Genomic DNA, 27,326 nt, shown 5'->3' with positions numbered 1-27,326 from the left:
GGGTCTAATCGAAGTGGTAGCCGCTGGCCTACACAATAGCCACAGTAACTCGGGATCCAAGCCACGTCTGCGACCTACACCACAGCTCACAGCAACACTGGATCCTTCACCCACTGAGCAAGGCCAGGGATCGAACCCACAACTTCATGGTTCATAGTCGGGTTCGTTTACCACTGCGCCACAACGGGAGCTCCAGCATATGATGTTTTTCAGGAATTTTCCTAGTTTGCTCTAATCTCTGATCAATATTCCCTTTTCGCAAGTCCTGTTCTTCTAGGCAATAACCCAGAAGCCCACCATCATGCTCATACCGAGATCTCCTAACTCCAGCTTTGATGCCTAAGATTCTCCCAAAGAAAAAAGAATGCATGTTTGTCCCAATCCTGGTGCCCATCTGAAAACCTGTTTTTCTCCTTTTTACAATAAATTCTTTCTGGGGTGGGGGTGGGGGTGGGTGGGGGGTAGAGTCTTTAGGGCATTAGCCTGCTGTGACCCTCCTTTACCTGGCAAAGCAATAAAGCTGTTTTTTTTTCTCCTTTACCCAAAACTCTGCCTCTGCATTTCAATTCAGCACTGGCAGACAAAGGCCGAATTCCGGCAACATATCCAAGCTTCATGGCTTTAAAAAAAAAAAAAAAAGGCGTTTAATAATTACCTTTGCTGACCTCTGTACCTTCTGGCTTCCTCCTCTCCAGGGCAGGAGACATGGCCATTCCTAGGGCGCCACTGTGCAGAGACAGGCGGTCAGTCACCCTGGGCAGCTCCCTGGGCTTCCAAGGTCAAGAAGAAGGTAAGGCCACTGGGTGATGGGAAGCCTGATGGATCCTCTGGCCGGGGGAGCTCGAGTGGGACTTTATTTGGAGAAAAGGAACAGGAAATAACCATTAATGAGTTCAGCCTTGAACTGATTTTCCTCAGGGACTTTCCTTGCATCCCTCAATGGAAAAAAATATCTACACCAGGCATCTATTGTGCGTGACGGGGCTTCAATCTTGGGAAGTAATTATGAGAAAAGGCTTCCTTTCTCGGACTTGATTCCACTAAATCTATTCCAGGCAGTTTTAAAATATGTCTTTTTTACTCTTGGAAAAAAATGAGCTTGGAGCATGGAGGTAGAATGACGTTCAGGCATGTCAGCTTCTGGGGGTTAGGGGACAAAGCATAGCTCTGGGAACGTGGGGACCTGAGGGGCTCATGGGGGAGGCTGGAAAAAGCTCTGAGCCCCAGTCCTCCAGAATTTGAATGGCCGTCACGATTTTGCTGGAACTGAGCAGATCATCCGCGAGGAGTGGACAACTTTCCCAAATCACCTACTAGTAGAAGAAGTTCCCACAACCCAGACATTACAGCTGAGCCCACATTTGCGTCTTGCCCGCTAGAGCATTTGCTGAGCGAACGCCCATGCCCTCCTTGCAGCCTCCTAGAAGTGGCAGGAGGGGAAAATGCAAGAGACAAGCCTGAGAAAAAGGAGAGAGGATGAGAAGTCGCTCCAGAGCACTGAACCCAAGACCACAAATCTCCAGAAAGAGGTAGGGCAGTCCTTCCTTGGGGGACAGGTCCTTCCCAGGTCTGTGTGTGTGTGTGTGTGTGTGTGTGTGTGTGTGTGTGTAGCCAAGACCCCCACCCTCAATCTCTGATTGAACAATTTCCTGCCCTTACCTCTTTCCCTCTCACCAGTGAACTCAGCATAATCTTGTGAGGCTGATACGCGTATGTTTCTATGTGCTGGGTGAGCACCCAGAGGGGCAGGTGTTTGCTCAGCCCAATGGCTTTTTCCGGGGTGGTAGGAGAGACCCTTTGATGTTTGAGTCCCCTCTACTGCACCTCCACCAGATGTCTGTCCCTCTCGTGTTTGAACACCCCCAGCCATAGGGAACTCCCGTTCCCTCTCAGTGGGTAGCCGGGGTGGCGAGGCTGACACAGGGATGACATAGAAGATCCCTCTGCGTTGGAGCATAGGAAGGGCTGGACTTGGAGGTGCCTTCGACCTGGAGGGGCCAGAGCGTGGGTCAGACGGGACTGCCTCCCAGCCTGCCAGGAGGAGGGGGAGCTTTGCGGGGAGGGGTGAGGGAGAACAGAGGCAGAAAGGAGCTCTGAGCTCCGCACTGCACAGTGCTAATCCCCGGAGGAGGGTAGGAGCAAGGGCTTTGGGCGGATGACAAGCACAGCCCCTGCCCAGACAGCCTGGCACGTGTACGTTCACCTTGGGCTCCAGAAATCAGGCTGGTGGCTTCTGGGGGCTGATATTATAAGCAGGGGCCTGAATCAGACATTTCCTTCCTTTAAAAATTTTTCTCTTGATTCCCGTGTAATTTACATGGAGTGACATGCGTAGATCTTCAGTGTTCACTCTGAGGAATTTGACAAGACAACCACCCCAGAAAGTTCCATCTTGCCCCTTTCCAGGTGGACCCCCACCCCCACCCCGAGTTCTATCCTTACAGGTTAGTTTTACCTGCTGTGGACTCCACAGGAATGGATGTACACGGGGCGTGTCCGAGCCCCGTCTTGTTGGTAGGAAGCTCATATTCTACAAAAGAGCCTCAGAGAAGGTTCACAGCCCCCGAGGGTTCTGTCCCTGGAAGCCCCATTGCTCACCTCCCCCCACATCCCAGTCCTCTGACCCCAACTTCACTCTCAGTCTGGGGGGAGAAGCTCTGCCCTGCGTGGCCCAGCTAAGAGGAGTGTCCCAAGGACCTTTCTTATTGGTGACTGATTGTCAGCTTGGCCTTGACCATCTGACCCTCCATCAAGCGCGGTAAGGGTTGGGCATGGAACCTAAGCTGGGTCTAAACTGCCCTGGCTGGGAACCTGGGCAATGATGGAATCTTTCTGTTCCTGTTTTTCTCCTCTGTAAAATGGGTGTGATAGTGAGGTGGCTGCAAAGGCTAATTGACTTAATCCACAGGAGCAAAGGTGCAGGAACAGCACCCTCCTGCTCTCCCCACGATGGCACAGGGGGAAGGTGCCTGGGACACTTGGGGCTGCCCTGGCCGCTCCAGGAGTGGCAGGGGGGTGGGGGGGCTGGAGAAAAAGGGCTGCGTGGGAGCCTCCGAGCCCCAGTCAGTGGCAGCACTGACTCTCTTGTCCCCTGGTCCCCATCCCAGCTGGGCCTGTTCAGTGGCATCTGCATCATCGTGGGCACCATCATTGGCTCCGGGATCTTCATTTCCCCCAAGTCTGTGCTCAGCAACACGGAAGCCGTGGGGCCCTGCCTCATCATATGGGCAGCTTGCGGGATTCTTGCGACACTGGGTAACAAAGCCGCTCTGCCCCTGCCCCTCCCCACCCCCATGAACACCCCCTATTGATTGTGGGGCGGGCTCCCCAAGCTCTGTGTGTGCCTGCCTTGCTGCTGCCCCATCCCCTTTAAGGCTTGTGCACCAATAGGGATAAACCGGGCTTCTTGGGATGTCCAAGGGCCAGAGCTCAGGATGGGAGTCATGGGGGGGAAGGAGGGGCAGAAGCAGGTCCCCCATGGGGGAGGGGGCTCCTTCAACCTGCCAATGCCTTACGAGGGGCCTGGGGTCCCCTTCCTCTGTGCATTCCAGGTGCTCTGTGCTTCGCAGAGCTCGGCACCATGATCACCAAGTCGGGGGGCGAGTACCCGTACCTGATGGAGGCCTTTGGCCCCATTCCTGCCTATCTCTTTTCCTGGACCAGCCTGTTCGTCATAAAGCCCTCATCCTTTGCCATCATCTGTCTCAGCTTCTCCGAGTATGTTTCTTCGCCCTTCTACGCAGGCTGCAGCCCCCCTCAAGTCGTCGTAAAATTCCTGGCTGCCGCTGCCATCCGTGAGTCCCTGGGTGAACCGCCCAGTGGGGGTCAGAAAAGTCCTGGCACAGATGAGGTGCAGACACTGGCTGCGTCTCCAGAAAGAGGCCACTTGGGCCTGGAGGAGCCGTGAGGCGCAGGGCCAGGGTCCTGACGCCCTCTGCTGTCGAGTCCCTGCTCTTGCAGGGCCATCGGAGCTGTCCCGGGGGCGGGGGGGGGCAGCCTTTGGCTGGAGGTGGGGGTAGCCTGGCTGCTTGTCCATTGCTCGAGGGCAGGGAGGAAGCCCCTGCTGGATTTCAAAGATGCGTTTGATGGAGGTGGTGGTGGAGAGCGGAGTTTAGGGGATGGACCTGGGAGTGGAAGAGAGACTTTCCAGGGCCTTAAGACAGGAGGGGGTGGTTGAGCCCACAGACACAGACCGTTGCCCACCTCGGACTCTTCCCAGTGGTCATCACCATGGTGAACGCACTCAGCGTGCGGCTGGGGAGCTACGTCCAGAACGTGTTCACGGCGGCGAAGCTGGTCATCGTGGCCGTCATCATCATCAGCGGGCTTGTCCTCCTGGCCCAAGGTGACCTTCGGCTGGAGGGGAGGGTGGCGCCACACAGCACAGGCCACCCAGAGGGTCTGCTCCTGAGCGGATCTTTAAGGCAGGCATTCCACAGAAATGACCTTTAGTTTCCCTATTTTTCAGAGCCTATTTGTTTTTCTTTTTTCTTTTTGTGTTTTTAGGACCGCACCCGCAGCATATGGAGGTTCCCAGGCTAGGGGTCTAATTGGATCTGTAGCCTCTGGCCTATACCAGAGCCACAGCAACTCCAGATCCAAGCCGTGTCTGTGACCTACACCGCAGCTCACGGCAACGCCGGATCCTTCACCCACTGAGCGAGGCCAGGGATCGAACTTGCAACCTCATGCTTCCTAGTCAGATTCATTTCCACTTCGCCACAATGGGAACTCCCTGTTTGTGTTTCTTAAATGTGGGGGCTGTAGCTGTGGCGAGCAGAAGTTCCTGGGCCAGGGATTGAACCCGCACCACAGCAGCAACCCCAGCCACCGCAGTGGCAATGCTGGCTCTTTAACCCGCTGTGCCACAGATGAGCTCCCGGGGTTTGTTTAATAACCTGAGTTCCTCAGTCACCCCCTTCTTTCCCATGGAGATGATGCCACGTCCCCAGTCTGATCAGCTGACACCTGCTATTCACTGTCTGGCTTAATTCCAGGAAATACAAAGAATTTTGAAAATTCTTTTGAGGGCACAAAACTGTCTGTGGGAGCCATCGGTCTGGCGTTTTATAATGGACTCTGGGCATATGATGGATGGTAAGGCTCTCCTACAATGTCATCCGTCTGGTTGTGGGTTGCTTTAGGCTACTGAAACGGGGTGGAAAGCAGTGACTTCTCCTTTAGGGGACTTGGTGGGACCCTAACAATTACTTTCACTTCTCCCTCTTGTTAGGCACCCCATCCCTCACCCTTCTGTTCTCCTTGGACCCCAGAGGCACTGCCCTTTCCCAGTCTCTTGTATGGCATCAGTCCTGGACACAGCGGCTCCTGAGCCCCCAGTGGTGAGGTCCTGTGCCAGAAGCTTCACCAGACACACACAGGCTCAGCTGGCGTGGGGGCCAGTGAGGGCTGCCAGGCACTGGGAAAGGCAAGAATACTCAGTAGTAGCACTTCTAGTTCAGCCTTGCAAATACTGGTTTAGCCGATGAGATTCTGTTTAAGTTCAGTTGCCATCCAGGACGGGCTGGTCTTCGCCTCATGCAAAGTATCTGCAGGCTTCATTCTCTTTTCAGACAAAGAATCTTCCTTTTTTTTTGAAGCACAGTGGGGACTCATTAATCCTAATAACTGTTGAAAATTCACGCAATTCCCATGGAGGGCAAAGACTTACACCTAGCAATGTATTCCCACCACTGCCAAGGCGTTCTCTGAATGAAGTTACCCTGAGATTCCTACAGGGAACTTTTGCTCTGATGGAGACACTTAAATGAGGCCAACACTTACTATTTTGTGTTTCATAATCTTAGCAAAGAAAGTCAAAGCTTTGTTACTCATGTTACTTTTTCTCCCCTTCTAGGAATCAACTCAACTATATTACAGAAGAACTTGAAAACCCTTTCAGGTAAGACAGCTGGGTCGTGGACAAGTGAACATACTTCCCTCGCCCCCCAAAAAGGGTGCGGCCCCCCTTTTTTAAAACCCACACCAGGGGCATAGGGAAGTTCCCAGGCTAGGGGCTGAATCAGAGCCACAGCAACACGGGACCTGAGCTGCCTCTGAGACCCACAGCACAGCTCATGGCAACACCAGATCCAAGGATCCCCAAACCACTGAGCAAGGCCAGGGATTGAACCACATCCTCATGGATACTGGTTGGATTCATTTCCACTGCACCACAGTGGGAACTCGGAGGATTCCTTTTTTTTTTTTTTTTTTTTTTTTGACTTTTTTAGGGCCACATGCGTGGCGTATGGAGGTTCCCAAGCTAGGGGTTGAACTGGAGCTATAGCTTGCCACAGCAAAGCCACAGCCACAGCAACGCCAGATCTGAACTGCGTCTGTGACCGCTGAGCAAAGCCAGAGATTGAACCTGCGTCCTCACAGGTGCTAGTCGGGTTTGTTAACCACTGAGCCACGACGGGAACTCCCGAGGATGCTTTCTTTTTTTTTTTTTTTTTTTTTTTTTGGTATTTCTTGGGCTGCCCCTGTGGCATATGGAGGTTCCCAGGCTAGGGGTAGAATTGGAGCCATAGCCACCGGCCTACGCCAGAGCCACAGCAACTCGGGATCCGAGCCGCGTCTGCGACCTACACCACAGCTCACGGCAACACCGGATCGTTCACCCACTGAGCAAGGGCAGGGACCGAACCTGCAACCTCATGGTTCCTAGTCGAATTCGTTAACCGCTGCACCACAACGGGAACTCCCGGAGGATGCTTTCTTATAAGCTCACTTACACTCGTGAGAGAATGGTTTTGCTTTGGATACCAGGATGGTTGCTGGGAGGAAGGAAGAACTCAAAGTTTAGCTTATTTTGCTTTATAAACAACTCACTTTTACTGGAGTCTGAGAGAGGGAGAGTTCCTTCTCATTTCTCCACATGTCGCCCCTGGGACTCTGCTGTTCCATAAGCCCTCTGCTTCTGGGTGGGCCTCAGGAAGGGCATCGGTGACCCCAGCCCACCACAGGGAGCAGGGGAGGGCTGGCCGGGGCGGGTGGAAGAAAGGGCCAGATGAAGGCAATCTTGCGAGTCTCTCATGGGATGCTCTGGTCTGACTGGGTCACTGGGTCCCTGTCCCTCCTAGAAACCTGCCCCTGGCCATCATCATTGGGATCCCACTGGTGACAGGGTGCTACATCCTCATGAACGTGTCCTACTTCACTGTGATGACGGCCACCGAGCTCCTGCAGTCCCAGGCTGTAGCTGTGGTAAGTGCCCAGGGTCTCTGCGGGAGGGTGCCCGGTCTGCGGGAAGGAGACAGGCAAGGGCTAAATGCTCAAGGTGAAGAGCTTCCCGGGGAGGGAGGGAAATCACCGTCTAGGAGACCACAGACCAGACGGGGAGGGCAGACAGGTTAGGGCAGAGCCAGAGACCCAGCTGAGGCTCCAGGCTGCCAGCAGGCGGCAGGTCCTGCTCTCCCAGCATCCCCCCCTCTTCTCCGACGCCCCTGGCCTCCAAGGGCAGACGTGGCAGAGCTGGACTTCGCCAGGGCTGGGGCTTTGACCCACAGGCGTGAGAGAGAGAAGGCGCAGGGGAGTCTTTGAACAAGGGAGTTATAGTGACGGGTTAGGGAATTCAAGCTGGGTGAGGAGGGAAGCGTGGCCGAGGGGGCGGGATGTGAGGGGCAGTGGGAAAGGTGGGTGGGATCCACCTGCTGGAGGAGGCCTGCAGAGTTGGGGCCGGACAGGAAATGAAGCTAGCAACAAGCAATGAGGTGACAGGGACAGGGAGCGTGGAGAGATGCAGGCTTGGTGATGACATCACTGTCCAGCAAAGGGGTGGCTCAGGTGAGAGGAAGACTAGGTCGTTCTAAGTGAGAAAGAGGTGCGGGCATCCGAGGATGCTGAAACACTGAGAATTATGCCAGGGAGCAGTAGAGAAGCGGCTTCCATCACCAGGGCACCATTGGCAGAGGCGAGATTGCCGTTTCCTCCGGACTGGCGCTCCACTGTTGGGAGCTGGGTGGCTGGCGCTGGGAGGGCGCGACAGCTTGCGGGGGTGGGTGACCTGTGGCTCATGGGGTGCACCGCCTCAGGTCTCGCTCATCTGTCTTGCAGACATTTGGTGACCGCGTCCTCTATCCCGCCTCGTGGGTCGTTCCACTCTTCGTGGCCTTCTCGACCATCGGCGCCGCCAACGGGTCGTGCTTCACGGCAGGCAGGTAGGGCCCGCCTCCCATCCTGGGGCGGAGCGTGCCCGGAGAGCGCGCCCGGGGCTCGCGCCGAAAGCGTGCGGCGCGGCACGTGGCTCAGGGCTCGACCGAGGTCCCCAGCAAGCGGGGACAGCCTGCCCCAGCTCAAGGTGGGATTTGGAGACCCGGGTGAAAGAGGTTTACGCACACGCGGGAACTTTCGCCAAATGAGCTTTCTTGACCCTCTCAGGTAAATAGATACACAGCCTAGAGCAGGATTCGCACACGGTCCCTAAAGTGCAGAGAGTGAAGTTTTGGGCTTGCAGGCCTTGCAAATCTGTTGAGCTCTACCTTTGCGGTAGGAAAGCCGGCAGGCGCGGTTACCTTCCATTAAAACTTTATTTACATAAACTGCTAGAGTTTGCCAGCCCCTGCCAGCCTGCCACCTCATGATATAGAATAATTTCACATCACTCCAACTCCTGGGCTGGGTAGGGGCAGTTTGCCTCAACAGTGCAGTAGGGAACATTTGTGAGCACGTTTTTGCCCAGGTGTCCAGTGTTCCGAGAGTGGACAATAGTTTTTTTTTTTTTTTTTTTTTTTTTTTTTTTTTTTTTGTCTTTTTTGTTGTTGTTGTTGCTATTTCTTGGGCCGCTCCCGCGGCATATGGAGGTTCCCAGGCTAGGGGTTGAATCGGAGCTGTAGCCACCGGCCTACACCAGAGCCACAGCAACGCGGGATCCTAGCCGCGTCTGCAACCTACACCACAGCTCACGGCAACGCCGGATCGTTAACCCAGTAAGCAAGGGCAGGGACCGAACCCGCAACCTCATGGTTCCTAGTCGGATTCGTTAACCACTGCGCCACGACGGGAACTCCATGGACAATAGTTCTGAGAGTGAAATTGTCAAAAGTTAAAACATGTATATACTCAAAAAAAAAAAAAAAAACTATGTACTACAGAATCATTCCTTATCTCTGCACCTTTCACTTTTTCAAAAGTGTTTTGGCTGTTCTAGATTCTTTGCTCCTCTATCTGAATTTTGGAATCAGCTTGTCAATTTCTACAAAAAAAGCCTTCAGGGGTTTTGGTCAGAACCACAGAGAATCTGTAGATCAATTGGGAGAGGACCCGCCATCTTCAAAGTATGGATTTTTCCAATCTGCAGGCATGGGCTGTCTTCCTGTTATGTCTTCTTCAATTAAAAAAATTGCCAGGTGGGGGGAGTTCCCACTGTGGCTCAGTAGTAAAGAACCTGACTAGTGTCCATGAGGATGTGCTCAGTGGATTAAGGATCTGGCATTGCCGTGAGCTGTGGCATAGGTCGCAGAAGCAGCTCAGATCCAGTGTTGCCAAGGGCACAGTGTAGACCGGCATCTACAGCTCTGATTAGAACTTCCATATGCCAAGGGTGCAGCCCTTAAAAAAAACACCCCTCCCATTTTTTAGTAGTAATGTTCAGTATACAGTTCTTGCACATATTTTGTCAGATTTACCCTGAAATATCTCATTTTTTTCATGCTGTTGTCAATGGTATTTTCAAAAGTGTAAAAATGTCCAGTTTCTGATCATTTGGTATTTAAACAGCTCTACTGAGGTATAAATACCATAAAACTCACTTTGTAATTCTACGATTTAGTGATTTTACTCAATTTACAAAGCTACATAAATCCCAATCTGATTCTAGGACATTTCCATCATTTCAAAAAGTTCCCTCCTGCCTAATTATCCCCCTCCCAACTCCAGCTCTAGGCAAACACTGATCTGCTTCTGTGTCTGTGACTTTTCCTTTTCTAGACATTTCCTCTAAGTGGAATGATACAGTATGTCATTTGCATCTGGCTTCTTTCACTAAGCATATTATTTTTGAGGTTCATTAATGTTTTAGCAGGTATCAGTCCATTCATTTTAATTTTTTTAAATTTTCGTCTTTTTGCCTTTTCTAGGGCTGCTCCTACAGCATATGGAGGTTCTCAGGCTAGGGGTCTAATTGGAGCTGTAGCCACTGGCCTACACCAGAGCCACAGCAACACGGGATCTGAGCCACATCTGCGACCTACACCACAGCTCACAGCAATGCCAGATCCTTAACCCAGTGAGCGAGGCCAGGGATCAAACCCGCAATGTCATGGTTCCTAGTCAGATTCATTAACACTGAGCCACGACGTCCATTCATTTTAATTGCTGAATAGTATTCCACTTTATAGATGTATATTCCACTTACCCATTTACCAGCTGATGGACATTTGGACATTTGGATTGTTTCCAGTCTGGACTATTGTGAATAACGCTGCTGTGAGCATTCATGTACGTCTTTGTGTGGATGTATGTTTTCATTTCTCTCTGGCAGAGTCCTAGGAATAGAGTTGCTGGGTCATATGGTAATTTTGTGATTGACTTAAAAAATTTTTTTTTAATTTTTTTTGCCATGACCACAGCATATGGAATTTTCCAGGCCAGGGACTGAACCTGAGCCACTGCAGGGTCAACACTGGATCCTTAACCCACTATGTCACAAGGGAACTCCACGACTTTGTGACTGACTTTTAAGGAAACTGCTTAACTGTTTTCTAAGTGGTTGCTCTATTTTAATTTCTGTAAACAATGCATGAGAGTTCCAATTTCTCCATATCTTCATCAATGCTTGCTGTTATCTTTTTTTTTTTTTTTTTTTTTGTCTTTTTGCTATTTCTTTGGGCCGCTCCCGCGGCATATGGAGGTTCCCAGGCTAGGGGTCGAATCGGAGCTAGAGCCACTGGCCTACGCCAGAGCCACAGCAACGCGGGATCCGAGCCGCGTCTGCAACCCATACCACAGCTCACGGCAACGCCAGATCCCTAACCCACTGAGCAAGGGCAGGGACCGAACCCACAACCTCATGGTTCCTAGTTGGATTCGTTAACCACTGTGCCACGACGGGAACTCTGGTATTATCTTTTAAATTAAAGTCATTCTGTTGGATATTAGTATGTCACTGTGGTTTTAATTTGCCTTTCCCTAATGACTAATGATCCTGAGCATCTTTTCATGTGCTTATTAGCCATTCATATATCCTCTGGTGGAATATCTATTCAAATCTTCTGTCCATTAAAAAAATTGGACTTCAAAAAAATCACATGAACAGTGAAAATAATGAAATAAAGATTAACACGCATGTGTATATGTTTAAAAAACCCGTCTTATTTTTGAGCTGTGCAAGTTCTTCATATATAATGGATACAAATCCTTTATCAGGTGTCTGGTTTTCACATATTTTCTCCCAGTCTGAGCTTGTCTTCTCACTTTCTTTTTAAAGTCCTTTTAGGGCTGCATCCGCAGCATATGGAGATTCCCAGGCTAGGGGTTGAAATCGGAGCTGCAGTCATTGGCCCACACCACAGCCATGGCAATGCCAGATCCGAACCGTGTCTGCAACGTACACCACAGCTCACAGCAACACTGGATACTTAACCCACTGAACAAGGCCAGGGATCAAACCCGAATCCTCACGGATGCTAGTCAGATTCCTTTCCACTGAACCACAACGGGAATGCCTCTTCTCACTTTTTAATGGTGTTTTGAAACACCAGTTTTTTAACTTTGGCAAAGTCCAGTTGATCCTTTTTTTGGTTTGTTTGTTTTAATGGGTCATGCCTTCATTGTCGTATCTGAGAACTTTGCCCAATGTAAGATACAATGATTTTTCTCTTCTATCCTAGAATTTTATTAAGCTTAGCTCTTATATTTAGGTTTATGATTCCTTCTGGGTTCATTTTGTATGGTTATGTATGGTGGGGCTTGGAGACTGTGCTATGCTGAATCATGTCGGATATCATCTTTATGGGGTCCGATCTAAGATTCTTGCCTACTGGTTTCTGAGTTTTCTATCTCACATAGACAAACCTTCCTCTCTCCTTTCAGGAATACCCACCTAGGAGTTCCCACGTGGCTCACCGGGTTAAGGATCTAGTATTGTCACTGCCGTGGCTCTGGTTATAGCTCCAGCTTGGGTTCAACCCTGGCCGGGGAACTTCTGAATACTGCAGGCATCACCAAAACAAACAAAAAAAACCATTTATGTTCTCTTCTAGCATTTTATTTTAGCTCTTTGATCAATCTAGAAAGCATTTTGACATGAGGCATAAATCTCATTTTTTCCCCTCAAACCTTTACCTATTGTCCCAGTTTTATTTACAGAATAATCTCCCCTTTCCCCTGGTTTGAAATGCCACAATTACCATTCCAGTGAACCTGGTTCACTTAGTCTCGCTGATAGGCCTTTTTCTGTGCTGTTATCATACTGATTACAGCTGCAGTAAGGTAAAATCTGGTAGCACGGGTGCTCCCACGTCAGACTTATCTGTTTAGCATCCCAGATGCACTTAGAGCCACTGTGCCCAGCTCCAAAAGTCCTGCTTTGCATTTTGAATGCCTGGAATGTGGACACTGGTTTGTGGAGCACTGATGGAATTTTCAAAATTCAATTTTCAAAATTCAGAGCATCGTCTTGAGTCTAACTAAGCCTCCCCTCCATCTAGCAGTTTCTTTCCATCCAGTTTCACTGATTTGTTCTGGGAATCAATACCATGTTATGTCTTTTCAAAGTTTAAATATGTAGCTTTAAAAAACAGGTCTGTTTGGCCTTTGTATTTCTGACTTCTGATGTTACTGTATTGTACTCAGAGCACATGATCTTACTTCTTTGGGAGTTTTAAGACTTCCCTTGTGGCTTACTGACGTTTTTATAAATGCCTCTCATGGTCTGGAAAATAGCATTTTCTATTAACTCCTAGCTTATGTTATCATTAAGCTTGTACCTTGACTGTTCAAATCTTATGCTCTCACAGTGGATTTTTCAGATTTTGCCTCCTACATTTCAAAGGCTCCTGTTTTTAAAAAATTGTCATTGAGGAGCCAGTTGATTTACAATATTCTGTAAGTTTCAGGCACACAACATAGTGATTCACAATTTTTAAGAGCTATATGCCATTTATAGTTATTATAAAATACTGCCTGTATTCCCTGTGCTGTATAATATATCCTTGTAGTTTATGTTATACATAGTTTGAGCCTCTTAATTGCCCTGTGCCTATGTTGCCCCTCCCCCTCCCCCTCCCACTGGTAGCCTCTAGTTTGTTCTCTATATTTGTCTTTTTCTTTTTTGTTATATTCACTAGTTTACTTTTAGATTCCACATGTGACAATGTACAGTATCTGTCTTCCTCTATATGATTTATTTCACTAAGCATAATACCTACCTTCCATGTACATCCATGTTGTGGCAAATACTAAAATTTCACTTTTTTAAGGCTGAATAGTATTCCATTGTGTGTGTGTGTGTGTGTGTGTGTGTGTGTGTGTGTGTGTGTACAACACACCTTCTTTATCCATTCATCTACTGATGGACACTTAGGTTGCTTCCATATCTTGGCTACTGTAAATCATGCTGCTATGAACACTGAGGTGCATGTATCTTTTCTTTTTTGCTTTTCAGGGCCACACCCAAGGCATATGGAGGTTCCCAGGCTAGGGGTCCAATTGGAGCTGTAGCTGCCAGCCTATGCCACTGACACAGCAACGCCAGATCCTTAACCCACTGCCACTGATCAAGGCCAGGGATCGAACCCGCAACCTCAAGGTTCCTAGTTGGATTCGTTTCCACTGAGCCATGACAGGTACTCCATGTATCTTTTCAATTCAAATGTTTTTGTTTTCTTTAGATATATAAAGAATCATACGGATCATATGGTGGTTCTATTTTTAATTTTCTGAGGAAACTTCATTATGTTTTCATAGTGGCTGCACCAATTTACATTCCCACCAATAGTGTTCAAGGGTTCCCTTTTCTCACATCCTTGCCAACATTTATTTGTGGCTTTTTGATGAAACCATTCTCACAGGTGTGAGGTGATATCATTGTGGTTTTGATTTGCATTTCCTTGATTAGAGATGTTGAGCCACTTTCCCTATGCCTGTTAGCCATTCGCATGTCTTTTTTGGAAAAATATCTGTTCAGTTCTTCTGCTGATTTTTTTTTTTTTTATCTTTTTGCCTTTTCTAGGGCTGCTTCCCATGGCATATGGAGGTTCCCAGGCTAGGGGTCTAATCGGAGCTGTAGACGCTGGCCTACACCAGAGCCACAGCAATACAGGATCCGAGCCCCGTCTGTGACCTACACCACAGCTCATGGCAATGCCAGATCCTTAACCTGCTGAGCAAGGCCAGGGGTTGAACCCGCAACCTCATGGTTCCTAGTCAGATTCGTTAACCACTGCACCACGACGGGAACTCCTTCTGCTGATTTTTTAATCAGAATTTTTTTTTTTAATGTTGAGTTGTATGAGCTATTTGTATAGTTTGGATATTAACCCCTTATTGGGGGGTAATATCATTTGTAAATATTTTCTCCCATTTCAATGGGTTGTCTCTTTGTCAGTGGTTTTCTTTGCTGTGCAAAAGCTTTTACACATAATTAGATTCCTTTTTTTTTTTTTTTTTTGGCTTTTGTTTCCTTTGCCTGAGGAGATCCAAAAGAATATTGTTGGGATTTATGTCAGAGTGTTCTATGTTTTCTGCTAGGAGCTTCATGGTTTCTGGTCTTATGTCTTCAATCCATTTTGAGTTTATTTTTTGTACATGGTATGTCCCAATTTCATTCTTTTGCATGTAGCTGTCCAGTTTTCTCAGCACCATTTCTTGAAGACACTAACTTTTCTCCATTGTATATTCTTACTTCCTTTGTTGTAGATTGATCATAAGTATGTGGATGTATTTCTGGACTCTCTTTTCTGTTCCACTGATCTATATGCCTGTTTTTGTTCCGATACCATAGTATTTTGATGACTGTAGCTTTGCAGTATAGTCTGAGGTCAGGGAGTGTGATATCTCCAGCTCTGTTCTTTCTTTTTCTTTCTTTTTTTTTTTTTTTTTTTGGTCTTTTTGCCTTTTCTAGGGCCACTCCCATGGCATATGGAGGTTCCCAGGCTAGGGGTCTAATCGGAGCTGTAGCCACTGGCCTACGCCACAGCTGCAGCAACTCAGGACCCGAGCCACATCTGTGACCTACACCACAGCTCATGGCAATGCCGGATCCTTAACCCACTGAGCAAGGCCAAGGACCAAACCCACAACCTCATGGTTCCTAGTCAGATTCGTTAACCACTGGGCCACGACGGGAACACTTCACTAATTTGCATGTCATCCTAGCGCAGGGGCCATGCTAATCTTCTCTGTATCATTCCAATTTTTTTTTTTTTTTTTTTTAGTATATGTGCTGCCAAAGTGAGCACTCCAGCTCTGTTCTTCTCAAGATTGTTTTGGCTATTTGGTGTCTTCTGTATTTCCATACAAATTTTAAAATTATTCTAGGCATTCCTGCTGTGGCACAATGGGTTAATGATCTGGCTTATCTCTGTAGGGTTGTTGGTTCAATCCCTGGCTGGCACAGTGAGTTAAGGAGCTAAGCATTGCTGCAATGGTGGCATAGGTTGCAGATATGGCTCAGATTCAATTCCTGGCCTGGGAACTTCCACATGCCGTGGGTGTGGCCAAGAAAAGGAAATATTTTTTGATTTTTATTTTTTGCTTTTTAGGGCTTCACCCGACAGCACATGGAGGTTCCCAGGCTAAGGGTCAAATTGGAGCTACAGCTGCTGGCCTACGCCACAGCCACAGCAACGCCAGATCCAAGCTGTGTCTGTGACCTACACCACAGCTCATGGCAACACTGGATCCTTAACCCACTTAGTGAGGCCAGGGATAGAACCTGCAACCTCATGGTTCCTAGTCAGATTTGTTTCTGCTGCGCCACCACAGGAACACCAGAAAAAAAATGACTTATTCTAGTCCTGTGAAAAACATCCTTGGTATTTTGATAGGGATTGCATTGACTCTGTAGATTGCCTTGCGTAGTAAGCTCATTTTAAAAATATTGATTCTTTCCATCCATGAACACTGGTTTATTTTTTCATCTGTTCACGTCATCTTCAATTCTCTCATCTATGTCTTACAGTTTTCTGGGTACAAGTCTTTTACCTCCTTGGGTAAAGGGCACTCCTAGGTACTTTTTATTAATGTGATTGTAAATTGTTTCCTTAATTTTTTTGATAATTTTTTGTTAATGTATAGAAATGCAACAGATTTCTGTATATTATGTCTTACAGCTTACCAAATTCATTGACGAGCTCTAGTAGCTTTTTTTGTAGTGTATTTATGATTTTCTGGTATAGTATCCTGTTGACTACAGTGACAGTTTTACTTCTATATTTCCAAATTGGGTTTTATTTCTTTTGTCTGATTGCTATTGCTAGGAATTTCAAAGCCCTCCCACCCCCCGCCACTTTTTTGGCTGCACCCATGGCTTGTGGAAACTCTTGGGCCAGGAATTGAACCTGCATCACAGCAATGACCTGAGCCACTGCAGTGACAATGCTGGATCTTTAGCTTTTGACCACTGAGTATGACATCAGCTGGGGACTGATCATATACGGCCTTTATTATGTTGAAGTATGTTCCCTCTATTCTCACTCACCATCTGGAGAGTTTTTATCATAAGTGGATGTTGAATTTTGTCAAAAACTCTCCATTTATTGAGATCATACATATGGTTTTTATTCTTCAGTCTGTTAATGTGATGTATCACATTGGTAAGTAGATACTGAACCATCCTTGCATCCCTGTGGTAAATCCACTTTATCATGGTATATGATCTTAATGTATTATTGGATTCACTTTGCCAATATTTTGTTGACTTTTGCATCTATGTTCATTAATGATATTGGCCTATAATTTTCTTTATCGTGTGTGGTAGCTCTGATTTTGGTATCAGGGTGAGGCTGGCTTCACAGAATGAGTTTGGAAGCATTCCCCTGCAATTTTTTTGGAATAGTTTAAGAAGGATAATTGTAGACTCTTCTCTCAATGGTAGACTTCACCTGTGAAGCTAACTGCTCCTGGATTTTTGTTTTAAATTTTATTTTTAAATTTATTTTTTATTGTTGTTGTGAGTTTTTAAATTGCTGATTCATTACTGGTAGTTTGTATATTCATATTTTCTATTTCTTCCTGGTTCAGTTTTGAGAGATGTACATTTCTAGGAATTTGCCTCTCTCTACTAGGTTGTCCATTTCATTGGCATAATGAGTTCAGAGTTGTTCATGATCCTTGTATTTCTGTGGTATAAGTTGTAGCTTTTCATTTCTCAATTCTAATTATATTGCTTTGGGCCCTCATTTCTCCTTAATGAGTCTGACTAAAGGCTTATTGATTTTATCTTTTCAAAGAATTTCATTGATCTTTTTTTTGTTTTGGGTTTAGTCTCTGTTTCATTTATTTCTGCTCTAATTTTTATTCTTTCCCTCTACTAACTTCGGATTTTGTTTTTTTTCTAAGCCCTTTAGGTGTAAAGTTGTTTCCTGAGATAAGCTATGTCACTATATATTTCTTAGAATTGTTTTTGCTACATCCCATTAATTATTTTTTGTCTTTTTAGGGCCACACCTGTGGCATATGGAAGTTCCTAGGCTAGGCATCAAACTGGAACTGGCCTAAACTATAGCCACAGCAATGCCAGATCTGAGCCACGTCTGTGACCTACACCACAGCTCACAGCAGTGCTGGATCCTAATGCAATGAGCGAGGCCAGGGATTGCATCCTCATGGATATTAGATTTGTTTCCACTGAGCCACAATGGGAACTCACCATCTCATAAATTTTACCTAATTGTGTTTTCATTTTCATTTGTCTCCAGATATTTTTAAATTTCATTTGATTTCTTCAGTGATCTTTGGTTGTTTAGTACCATCTTGTTTAGTCTCCACATTTTTGGGTTTTTTGAAGTTTTTCTCCTATAATTGATTTATCTCACAGCATTGTAGTCAGAAAAAGTGCTTGTTGTGATTTCAATATTCTTAAACTTACCAGGGCTTGGTTTGTGGCCCAGAATGTGATCTATTCTGGAAAATGTTCCACGTGCACTTAAAAAGAATGTGTCTTCTGTTGCTTCTGGATGAAATGATATATATATATATATATATTTATATATATATATATATGTATGTATGTATGTATGTATATATATGTATGTATGTATGTATGTATATATATGTATGTATGTATGTATGTATGTATATATGTATGTATGTATGTATGTATATGTTAAATACATCCAGTCTCATGTATCATTAAAGGCCATTCTTATTGATTTTCTGTCTGGGAGTTCCCATCGCAGCACAGTGATTAACAAATCCAACTAGGAACCATGAGGTTGCAGGTTCGATCCCTGGCCTTGCTCAGTGGGTTAAGGATCTGGTGTTGCCATGAGTTGTGGTGGTAGATGCGGCTCAGATGCCGTGTTGCTGTGGCTCTGGCATAGGCTGATGGCTATAGCTCTGATTAGACCCCTAGCCTGGGAACCTCCATATGCTGTGTAAAGCTGCCCTAGAAAAGGCAAAAAGACAAAAAAAAAAAAAAAAAAAAAAAAGATTTTCTGTCTGATCTGTCCATTAATGTTGTTGTTAAAGTCCCCTATTACTACTGTGTTACTGTTTAATCCCCCCATGTCTGTTAAATATGCTTTATATATTTGTTTTATGTATTTAGGTCCAATGTTGAATGCATATACATTTACAATTGTTAACCTTTTCTTGGACTAATCCCTTGATCATTATGTAATGTCCTTGTCTCTCACAACAGTCTTTATTTTAGTCTATTTTAGCTAATATAAGTATTACTTGCAGGATTTCTTTTTTATTGTTTTTTTGTCCTTTTTAGGGCTGCACCCGTGGCATAGGAGGTTCCCAGGCTAGGGGTCTAATTGGAGCTGCAGCTGCCGGCCTACATCACAGCCACAGCAATGCCAGATCTGAGCTGTGTCTGTGACCTACACCACAGCTCACGGCAATGCCAGACCCTTAACTGAAGCCAGGGATCAAACCTGCAACCTCATGGTTCCTAGTCGGATTTGTTTCTGCTGCATCATGATGGGAACTCCCGGGATTTCTTTTGATTTCCATTTGCATAAATATCTTTTTCCACCCTTTCACTTTCACTCTGTGTATGTCTTCAGATTTGAAGTGAGTCTCTTGTAGAGATATAATACGAGACTCATTTCAAATCTAAAGATCTAATATGCGTATATATATATATTAGTATTTGTGTCCAGTCACTGTCTTTTGATTAGAGCATTTAGTTCATTTAATTATTTAAATGTATTTCTTATTGTCATTTTGTTATTTGTTTTGGTTGATTTATAGGTCTTCTTTTGTTCTCGTGGTTTATGACTAGTTTTATGTTTACATTTTCTTTTTTGTGTATCTATTATAGATTTTTGGCTTGTAGTTATATGAGGTTTATAATGTAGCAATCTATATGCATATTATTGTTTTAAGTTGATCTCTTAATTTCAAATGCATTTTAACAACCTTGCATTTTTACTCTCCTCCCCTCACAATTACTATTTTGACCTGTTTTTCAGCTAATTGTTTTGTGTGTTCCTTAACTGCTTATTGTGGCTATAGATGATTTTACTACTTTGTCTTTTAACCTTCCTACTAGCTTTACATGTGGTTGATTTTCTGCCTTTACTGTGTATTTGCAAATGCTCCTGGATGTTTTTGCTTTTGTTTTTAATCCTTGGTGGACTTACTCCATTTTTCAGGAACTCTCGCTCTTTATGCCTTAAATTCTATTTTGTCTGATAATGATATTGCTAAAGCATGTCTTTCAGGATGCTACTTTTGGCAACGTGTTCCATACCTTTTATCTTCTACTTCTCAGTGTCATGAACTCTGGCTTTTGTCTCTTTTGTTTAATCTTTTATTTTTAGGGCTGCATCTGCGGCATATGGAGGTACCCAGGCTAGGGGTCTAATCGGAGCTATAGCTACCGGCTTACACCACAGCCACAGCAACAGCAGATCTGAGCCATATCTGTGACCTACACCACAGCTCACGGCAACGCCGGATCCTTAACCCACTGAGCAAGGCCAGGGATCAAACCCGCAATCTCATGGTTCCTAGTCAGATTTGTTTCCCTTGTGCCACAACGGGAACTCTTTTTTTCTTTTCTTTTCTTTTTTTTTTTTTGGCTCTTTCAATAAACCCAACCCAGGAGTCTCCAGCTGAGCAAGGGGAATCTGATCACATTTGATGTGATTACTGCTACAGCTAATTTCTAACATATTCTTTTGTGTTTTCTTGGCTTTAAAAATCTTATCCTGACTTACCAACTCTTGGATTTCCTTTATTCCTTTTTTTATTTCTGATGTGGATGGAAGTTATATTTCTATTCTTTTAGCAACTACCTTTAAAATTTAATATGAATACCTAGTAGAATTTATCAGCATCTCAGTTTTCTTCCCTCTCTTGCAAGGGCTCTCACTTTCATATTATCTAGTATATCAACTACACCTTGCTTACAAACCCAACCAACCCTCCAAAAAAAGTCTATCTTAACAGAAAAAATTCAATACTTACATAAATATTAAACATGATTTACTGCTGTTTCCTTAACAGTGCTTCTCCAATCAGTTCCTTAGTTCACTGTCCTCTTTTGTTGGAGTAGACTTTTTAATAGTTTCCAATGAGGACTAAAGAACAGTGTCTTGTAGTTATTGTTTCTCTAAAAATATATTTTGCCAGTTGTCTTGAATGATAGTTTAGCTATGTAGAATTTTAATATGAAAATCAATTTTCCTCTTCCCTTTGAAAGTGTTATCATGAGATGGCTACTATTCTAATTGCCTTAATTTTATAGTTAATCTTTCAAATTCAGTAGCTTAACATTTTTTTCCCTCCCACTATACTGTTTGTCTGGGTATGTTTTTTTCTAGAACTAGGTTCGATTTGAAGGCTCAGTGCTTCATGGTGTAAATGCTCTCTGCTCTTCTTTGAATTTATCTTATCCCATTCAATATATTTGAGCATCTGTTTCTTCTCTTGATTTCATGTCTACATTTTTTTTTCATCTTTTTGCCTTTTCTAGGGCTGCTCCCGTGGCATATGGAGGTTCCCAGGCTAGGGGTCAAATCAGAGCTGTAGCCACCGGCCTACGCCAGAGCCACAGCAACACGGGATCCGAGCCGAGTCTGCAACCTATACCACAGCTCACGGCAACGCCGGATCTTTAACCCACTGAGCAAGGCCAGGGACCAAATCCGCAACCTCATGGTTCCTAGTTGGATTCGTTAACCACTGAGCCACGACGGGAACTCCTTTTTAAACCATTTTGAACAGCACCTTTTAGCTGCTTGAATAATCAATAGTTTTTGCGGGGAGGTTATGGTGGAGCTAGGCGACTTGTTTGCATCCACTGACTCACCCTTAATTTTTCTGATTTTTTTTTTTAATACAGAATTTGGATTTAGGATGTGCAAGACACGTCTTGTTGTTGGCATCGGTCAGGTGACTGACTTCCGTATTGTTGCCTTTTCAGACTTGTTTATGTGGCGGGCCGGGAAGGCCACATGCTCAAGGTGCTCTCCTACATCAGCGTCAAGCGCCTCACTCCAGCCCCTGCCATCATCTTTCACGTAAGTGTCAATTCTGCCAGGAAAACACCCCCTCGAGGCAAAGGGTCCCTCGGTTTGTATGATGAAGTACCTTAAATCTGATAACTAAGCTCAGTGATTTTCAAATGACCCAGCTTCTCCCAGTCCTCAGGTATATATGTAGGTATATTTAAAAGTTGGGAACAACCCAGAATTCCTGCTGTGGTACAGTGGGTTAAGAATCCAACTGCAGGAGTTCCCATCATGGCGTGGTGGTTAAAGAATCCAACTAGGAGCCATGAGTTTGGGGTTTGATCCCTAGCTTTGCTCAGTGGGTTAAGGATCCGGCGTTGCCGTGAGCTGTGGTGTAGGTGGCAGACTCGGCTTGGATTCCCTCGTTGCTGTGGCTCTGGCGTAGGCCGGTGGCTACAGCTCCGATTAGACCCCTAGCCTGGGAACCTCCCTATGCCGTGGGAGCGGCCCAAGAAATGGCAAAAAAGACAAAAAGACAAAAAAAAAAAAAAAAAAAAGAATCCAACTGCAGTGGTTTGGGTTGCTGAAGAGGCATGGGTTCAACCCCTGGCCTGGCGCAGTGGGTTAAAGGACCCAGTATTATTGCAGCTGTGCAGCTACAGCTTGGATTCAATCCCTGGCCCAAGAATTTCCATATGCTGGGGAAGCAGCCATAAAAATTCAAAACAAGTCATTACCTACCTTTTGCTCTTTGTTTTGAATTTATCCATGGAATGTCTCTGTATCTTCTGAGCTTGTATCCTCTATACTTCCTACATGCACATTTGTACATTCTGGGGTCCCTAAAAACAAACCATACAAAAGCCTACTAGCTTGTGGGGGAGGAGACTAAGGCATTCTATGAATTGGCTACCGACAACAGTTACTCACTGTGGTCCAGTAATGCAGAAGTCTTGAGATCCTTATGAAGTCAAGGCCCTTTGATATCTTCTGATTGGAGCTTCTCCGTGGGGGAGATTCCCTGGTTGCATATGCATCTGTCTTGGGCACCTGTGGAGCATCCACAGCGTAGCCTCAGGGCCAGACTCTTTCTTTCACCCCAGCGGAGGGTTCCTATTCTCTGTTAACCTACTCTCTCTGAGGATGAGGAGAGAGGCCCAGAATTACGGGGCCTTTGGAATTGCAAGTCCAGGGCGGTGCAGCTAATGCAGTCAACAGCCGAGTTTTATCGTGTAGGGATCTTCTGCCCATGATGAAAACTCTGGAAGGAAAATTCAAAATTAGGTAGATGGTGCAAAATACATACACATTTTGTTTTTCCCCTGCTTAAAACCACTTCAAAGAGCCGCAAATTTTCCAAGTCCTTTCTGTCGCACCTCAAAGAGAAGACCTGTCATGGCCACAGTTGGGTTTAACCCTGAATGTAATGGGATACCTAGGAGGTTTCTTTCTCTCCAACGTATTTATCCACAGGAAAAACTGCTTCTTCCATCGTTTGTGAAGAGATAAGGATGATGGTTTCATGTATTAATTAATGACCTAAGAATTCCTTCTTTCTTCTAGGGTATCATAGCAACCATTTATATCATCCCTGGTGACATAAACTCACTAGTCAATTACTTCAGTTTTGCTGCATGGCTGTTTTATGGCCTAACGATCTCCGGACTAGTTGTTATGAGGTTTACAAGGAAAGAACTGAAGAGGCCTATCAAGGTAGGTTGAGTTCCCCAAATGTCACAAGTGGCTTTGATTTCTTGAAATGAATTAGGCAGAGGTAACTATTTTAAATTCTAGGAGCATGCTTTCTATTTTCAACCATTTTCCTTTTAAATATGTTTTAATTTTTTAAATTATACTTGATTTACAATGTTCTGTCAAATTGTGCTGTGCAACAAAGTGACCCAATCATACATACATACACATTCTTTTTCTCCCATTATCCTCCATCATGTTCCATCACAAGTGACTTGATAGTTCCCTGTGCTATATATATAGCAGGATCTCATTGCTTATCCACTCCAAATGCAGTAGGTTGCATCTATTAACTGCAGACTCCTAGTCCATCCCACTCCCTCCCCCTTGGCAACCACAAATCTGTTCTGTATGAGTCTATCTGTAGATAGGTTCATTTGTGCCATATATTAGATTCCAGATATAAGTGATATCATATGGTATTTTCTTTTTGACTTACTTAGTATGAGAATCTTTAGTTCCATCCATGTTGCTGCAAATGGCATTATTTTATTCTTATGACTGAGTAGTATCCCATTGTGTATATATACCACATCTTCTTAATCCATTCCTCTGTTGATGGACTTGTAGGTTGCTTCCATGTCTTGGCTACTGTGAATAGTACAGCAGTGAACATAGTGATGCATGCATCTTTTTAAAGTTTGGTCTGGATGTTTGCCCAGGAGTGGGATTGCTGGGTCATATGATAGTTCTATATTTAGTTTTCTGAGGTACCTCCATAGTCTTTTCCACAGTGGTTGTACCAATTTACATTCCCACCAACAGTGAAGAAGGTTCCCTTTTCTCCACACCCTCTGCAGCATTTGTTATTTGTTGACTTGTTAATGATGGCCATTCTGACTGGTGTGAGGTGATATCTCATTGTAGTTGTGATCTGCATTTCTCTAATAATGATGTAGAACATTTTTTCAATGTGCCTTGTTGGCCATCTGTATATCTTCTTTGGAGAAATGTCAGTTCAGGTCTTCTGCCCATTTTTCAATGGGGTTGTTGATTTTTTGCTGTTAAGTTATATAAGTTGTTTCAATATTTTAGAGATTAAGCCCTTGTCATTTGCATGGTTTGAAACTATTTTCTCCCATTCTGTAGATCTTTTTTTTTTAATGGGTTTCCTTTGCTGTTCAAAAGCTTTTAAGTTTGATTAGGTCCCATGGTTTATTTTTGCTTTTATTTCTGTTTCCTTGGGAGACTGACCTAAGACCACATTTGTATGGCTGAGATAAGAGAATGTTTTGCTTATGTTCCCTGCTAGGAGTTTTATCATGTCTTATGTTTAAGTCTTTAAGTCATTTTAAGTTTATTTCTGTTCATGGTGCAAGAGTGTGTTCTAGTTTCACTGATTTACATGCAGCTGTCCAGTTTCCCCAGCACCACTTGAAGAGACTTTTTTTTCCCCTATTTTATAGTCCCAGGAGTATGGGACATTTTTTTTTTACATCTTTCCATTTCTTTGAATCCTCTTTAGAATTTCCTTGATTAATGTTTTATAGTTCTCAGCATGTAAGTCTTTCACCTCCTTGGTCAGGTTTATTGCTAGTTATTTAATTTTTTGTGTGTGATTTTAAAAAGTACTGCATTTTCATATTCCTTTTCTAATATTTATTAGTATACAGAAATGCAACCGATTTGTGAATATTAATCTTGTATCCTGCTACTTTGCTGAATTCATTGATGAGTTTGAGCAGTTTTTGTGTGGCGTCCTTAGGGTACCATGTCATCTGCATAGAGTTTCAATTTTACCTCATCTCTTCCAATTTGGATACCTTTTATTTCTTTTGTCTGATTGCTGTGGCTAGGACTTCCAACACCATGCTGAATAAAAGTGGTGAGAGTGGGCATTCTTGTCTTGTTCCAGATTTTTAGAGGGAAGGCTTTCAGTTTTTCTCCATTGAGTATTATATCGGCTGTGGGTTTGTCATAAATGGCTTTATGTTAAGGTATGTTCCCCCTATACTCACATTGGTAAGAGTTGTTATCATGAATGGATATTGGATTTTGTCAAATGCTTTTTCTGCATCTACTGAGATGATCATGTGGTTTTTGACTTTTCTTTTGTTAATGAGGTGTATGATGCTGATTTGCTTATGTTGAATTGAATACCATATTTAGATTAGAATTTCATTTCATATCCTAGTTTATGATCCAGTCAGCCCTCTATTTTTTTTGTTTGTTTGTCTTTTTGCCTTTTCTAGGGCCACTTCCGCAGCATAGGGAGGTTCCCAGGCTAGGGGTCTAATCAGAGCTGTAGCCACTGGCCTATGCCAGAGCCACAGCAACGCAGGATCTGAGCCGCGTCTGTGACCTACACCACAGCTCACAGCAATGCTGGATCCTTAACCCACTAAGCAAGGCCAGGGATCAAACCCACAACCTCATGGTTCCTAGTCGGATTCATTAACCACTGTGCCAATGACAGGAACTCCTCTCTCACTATTAAAGCTATCAATATCTGTGACCTATTTCTAACCAAAGTGAGATATCCAGTTCTGACAGTTCCAGGATCTCTCGTGTGTACACTTTTTGTAGACTGATGGGGACTTCTGATTCTGGCCCAGAGCCATTCCTGTACATGCAACCACTAGCAGCCCACATTTGCAATCTGTTTTGGGCTCTTTCCTACCTCTCTCCATGGCTGGTGTGGTCCATATACCAATGAGAAAGAAGAACGTATTTCATTTTGCTTGTTAGGGGCTTAAAAAAAAAAGGTTGGCCATTTAGCCTATTTTTCTTTTTTGGCTGCCTTGCAGCAATATGGAGTTCCCAGGCCAGGGATCAAACCTGTGTCTCAGTGCTCCAGAGACACCGCCAATCCCACTGCGCCACAGTGGGAACTTCTGTGCTATTTTGCCTATGATAACAAATGCAGATTAAGAAAAAGGGGGGCAACAGGGCTTCAGTAACTAGAACAAGAATCAAGATGCCTTTAGCTTTAGAATTCTGTTTCCTAAGTTTGGTTAAAAGTCTTTCTGGCACTGTAGCTTGACTATCTCCAAGTCGCCCACGTCAGTGGAGACACAGGGCAGACTGCTGGAATTAAGCAGTTCCACCTCAATCAGGTCATCTACCAGGCAGAATCAGGACGGTATAGTGCAGATTTTTAATCTTCACAAAATCTCCCAATCAGAAATAAAAAGGATTTGAGAGGAAGTAATTAAGGAGACAGGGGAAAAAAAGAGATTAACACATGTATAATTGGAGTCCTTAAAGAAGAAAATGAAAGTAACAGAATTCTTAAGAATTACTAAAAATGATTCAAGGAGTTCCCCCTTTGTGGCTCAGCGGGTTATGAATCCAACTAGTACCCCATGAGGTGCGGGTTCAATCCCTGGCCTAGCTCAGTGGGTTAAGGATCTGGTGTGTTGCCGTGAGCTGTGGCATAGGTTGGCAGTTGTAGCTCCAATTCAACCCCTAGCCTGGGGACTTCTGTATGAGACAGGTGTGGCCCTAAAATGCAAATAAATAAATACAAATGATTCAAGAAACATTTCTTGAGGCAGAAGGGAAAGTGGAAGCAGGGACCACAAAAGGAGGGGGGACTAGAACCAACACACTGAAAGGCCTACAATATACCTGGGACATTGGAGCTAGAATGGGCAGCAAAGAAATAGATTCTGGTAAAACTATGGAGCTTTAAAAACGTGCTTTGGGTACTCCCTTTCCTCTCCTCCTCCTCCCCAATTTGCTTGTAAAGGAAAGAAAATAATGTAGGCATCTGACTTCTCATCAGCAACCCCTCATGCCATAAGATCGTGGACAGCATATTTAGGATATTCAAGGAAAGAAAATGTAAGTCAAATATATTATATCCGGTCAAACAGACCTTGAAGAATAAAGTTACCAATGAAAGAACTCAAGGCACATATTGCTACTTGAGACCTTCATTCCTAAGGAATCGCTAGAGAATGAGCTTTAGACTCAAAAAGCCATTGGCATAAGGTGAATATATTTATTTATTTTTTTTTTTTTGTCTTTTTTGTCTTTTTTTGTTGTTGTTGTTGTTGT

The 27,326-nt window shown here is 44.7% G+C and overlaps 1 protein-coding gene across 3 annotated transcripts in view; it reads left to right on the top strand.

Annotated features, from left to right (window-relative positions):
* SLC7A9 (solute carrier family 7 member 9) overlaps nucleotides 699-27,326 on the top strand; it is a 41,319-nt gene continuing 14,691 nt past the window's right edge. For 2 of the 3 annotated variants that reach the window (XR_002344386.1, XM_021093176.1), the window contains exons 1-11: nucleotides 699-790; nucleotides 1,380-1,529; nucleotides 3,108-3,255; nucleotides 3,552-3,794; nucleotides 4,220-4,345; nucleotides 4,998-5,097; nucleotides 5,858-5,902; nucleotides 7,086-7,209; nucleotides 8,059-8,162; nucleotides 21,545-21,641; nucleotides 23,136-23,285. Coding sequence is in view for 2 of the 3 variants with exons in the window: in XM_021093176.1 (XP_020948835.1) it covers nucleotides 1,443-1,529; nucleotides 3,108-3,255; nucleotides 3,552-3,794; nucleotides 4,220-4,345; nucleotides 4,998-5,097; nucleotides 5,858-5,902; nucleotides 7,086-7,209; nucleotides 8,059-8,162; nucleotides 21,545-21,641; nucleotides 23,136-23,285 (1,224 nt within the window). In the remaining variant the exon portion in view is untranslated. 3 annotated transcript variants of the gene reach the window in all.

The sequence above is a fragment of the Sus scrofa genome, chromosome 6, assembly GCF_000003025.6.
Source record: "Sus scrofa isolate TJ Tabasco breed Duroc chromosome 6, Sscrofa11.1, whole genome shotgun sequence".
NCBI lineage: Eukaryota > Metazoa > Chordata > Mammalia > Artiodactyla > Suidae > Sus > Sus scrofa.
Note: the sequence above shows the minus strand (reverse complement) of the source record. Positions and strands in the feature narration are given on the sequence as shown.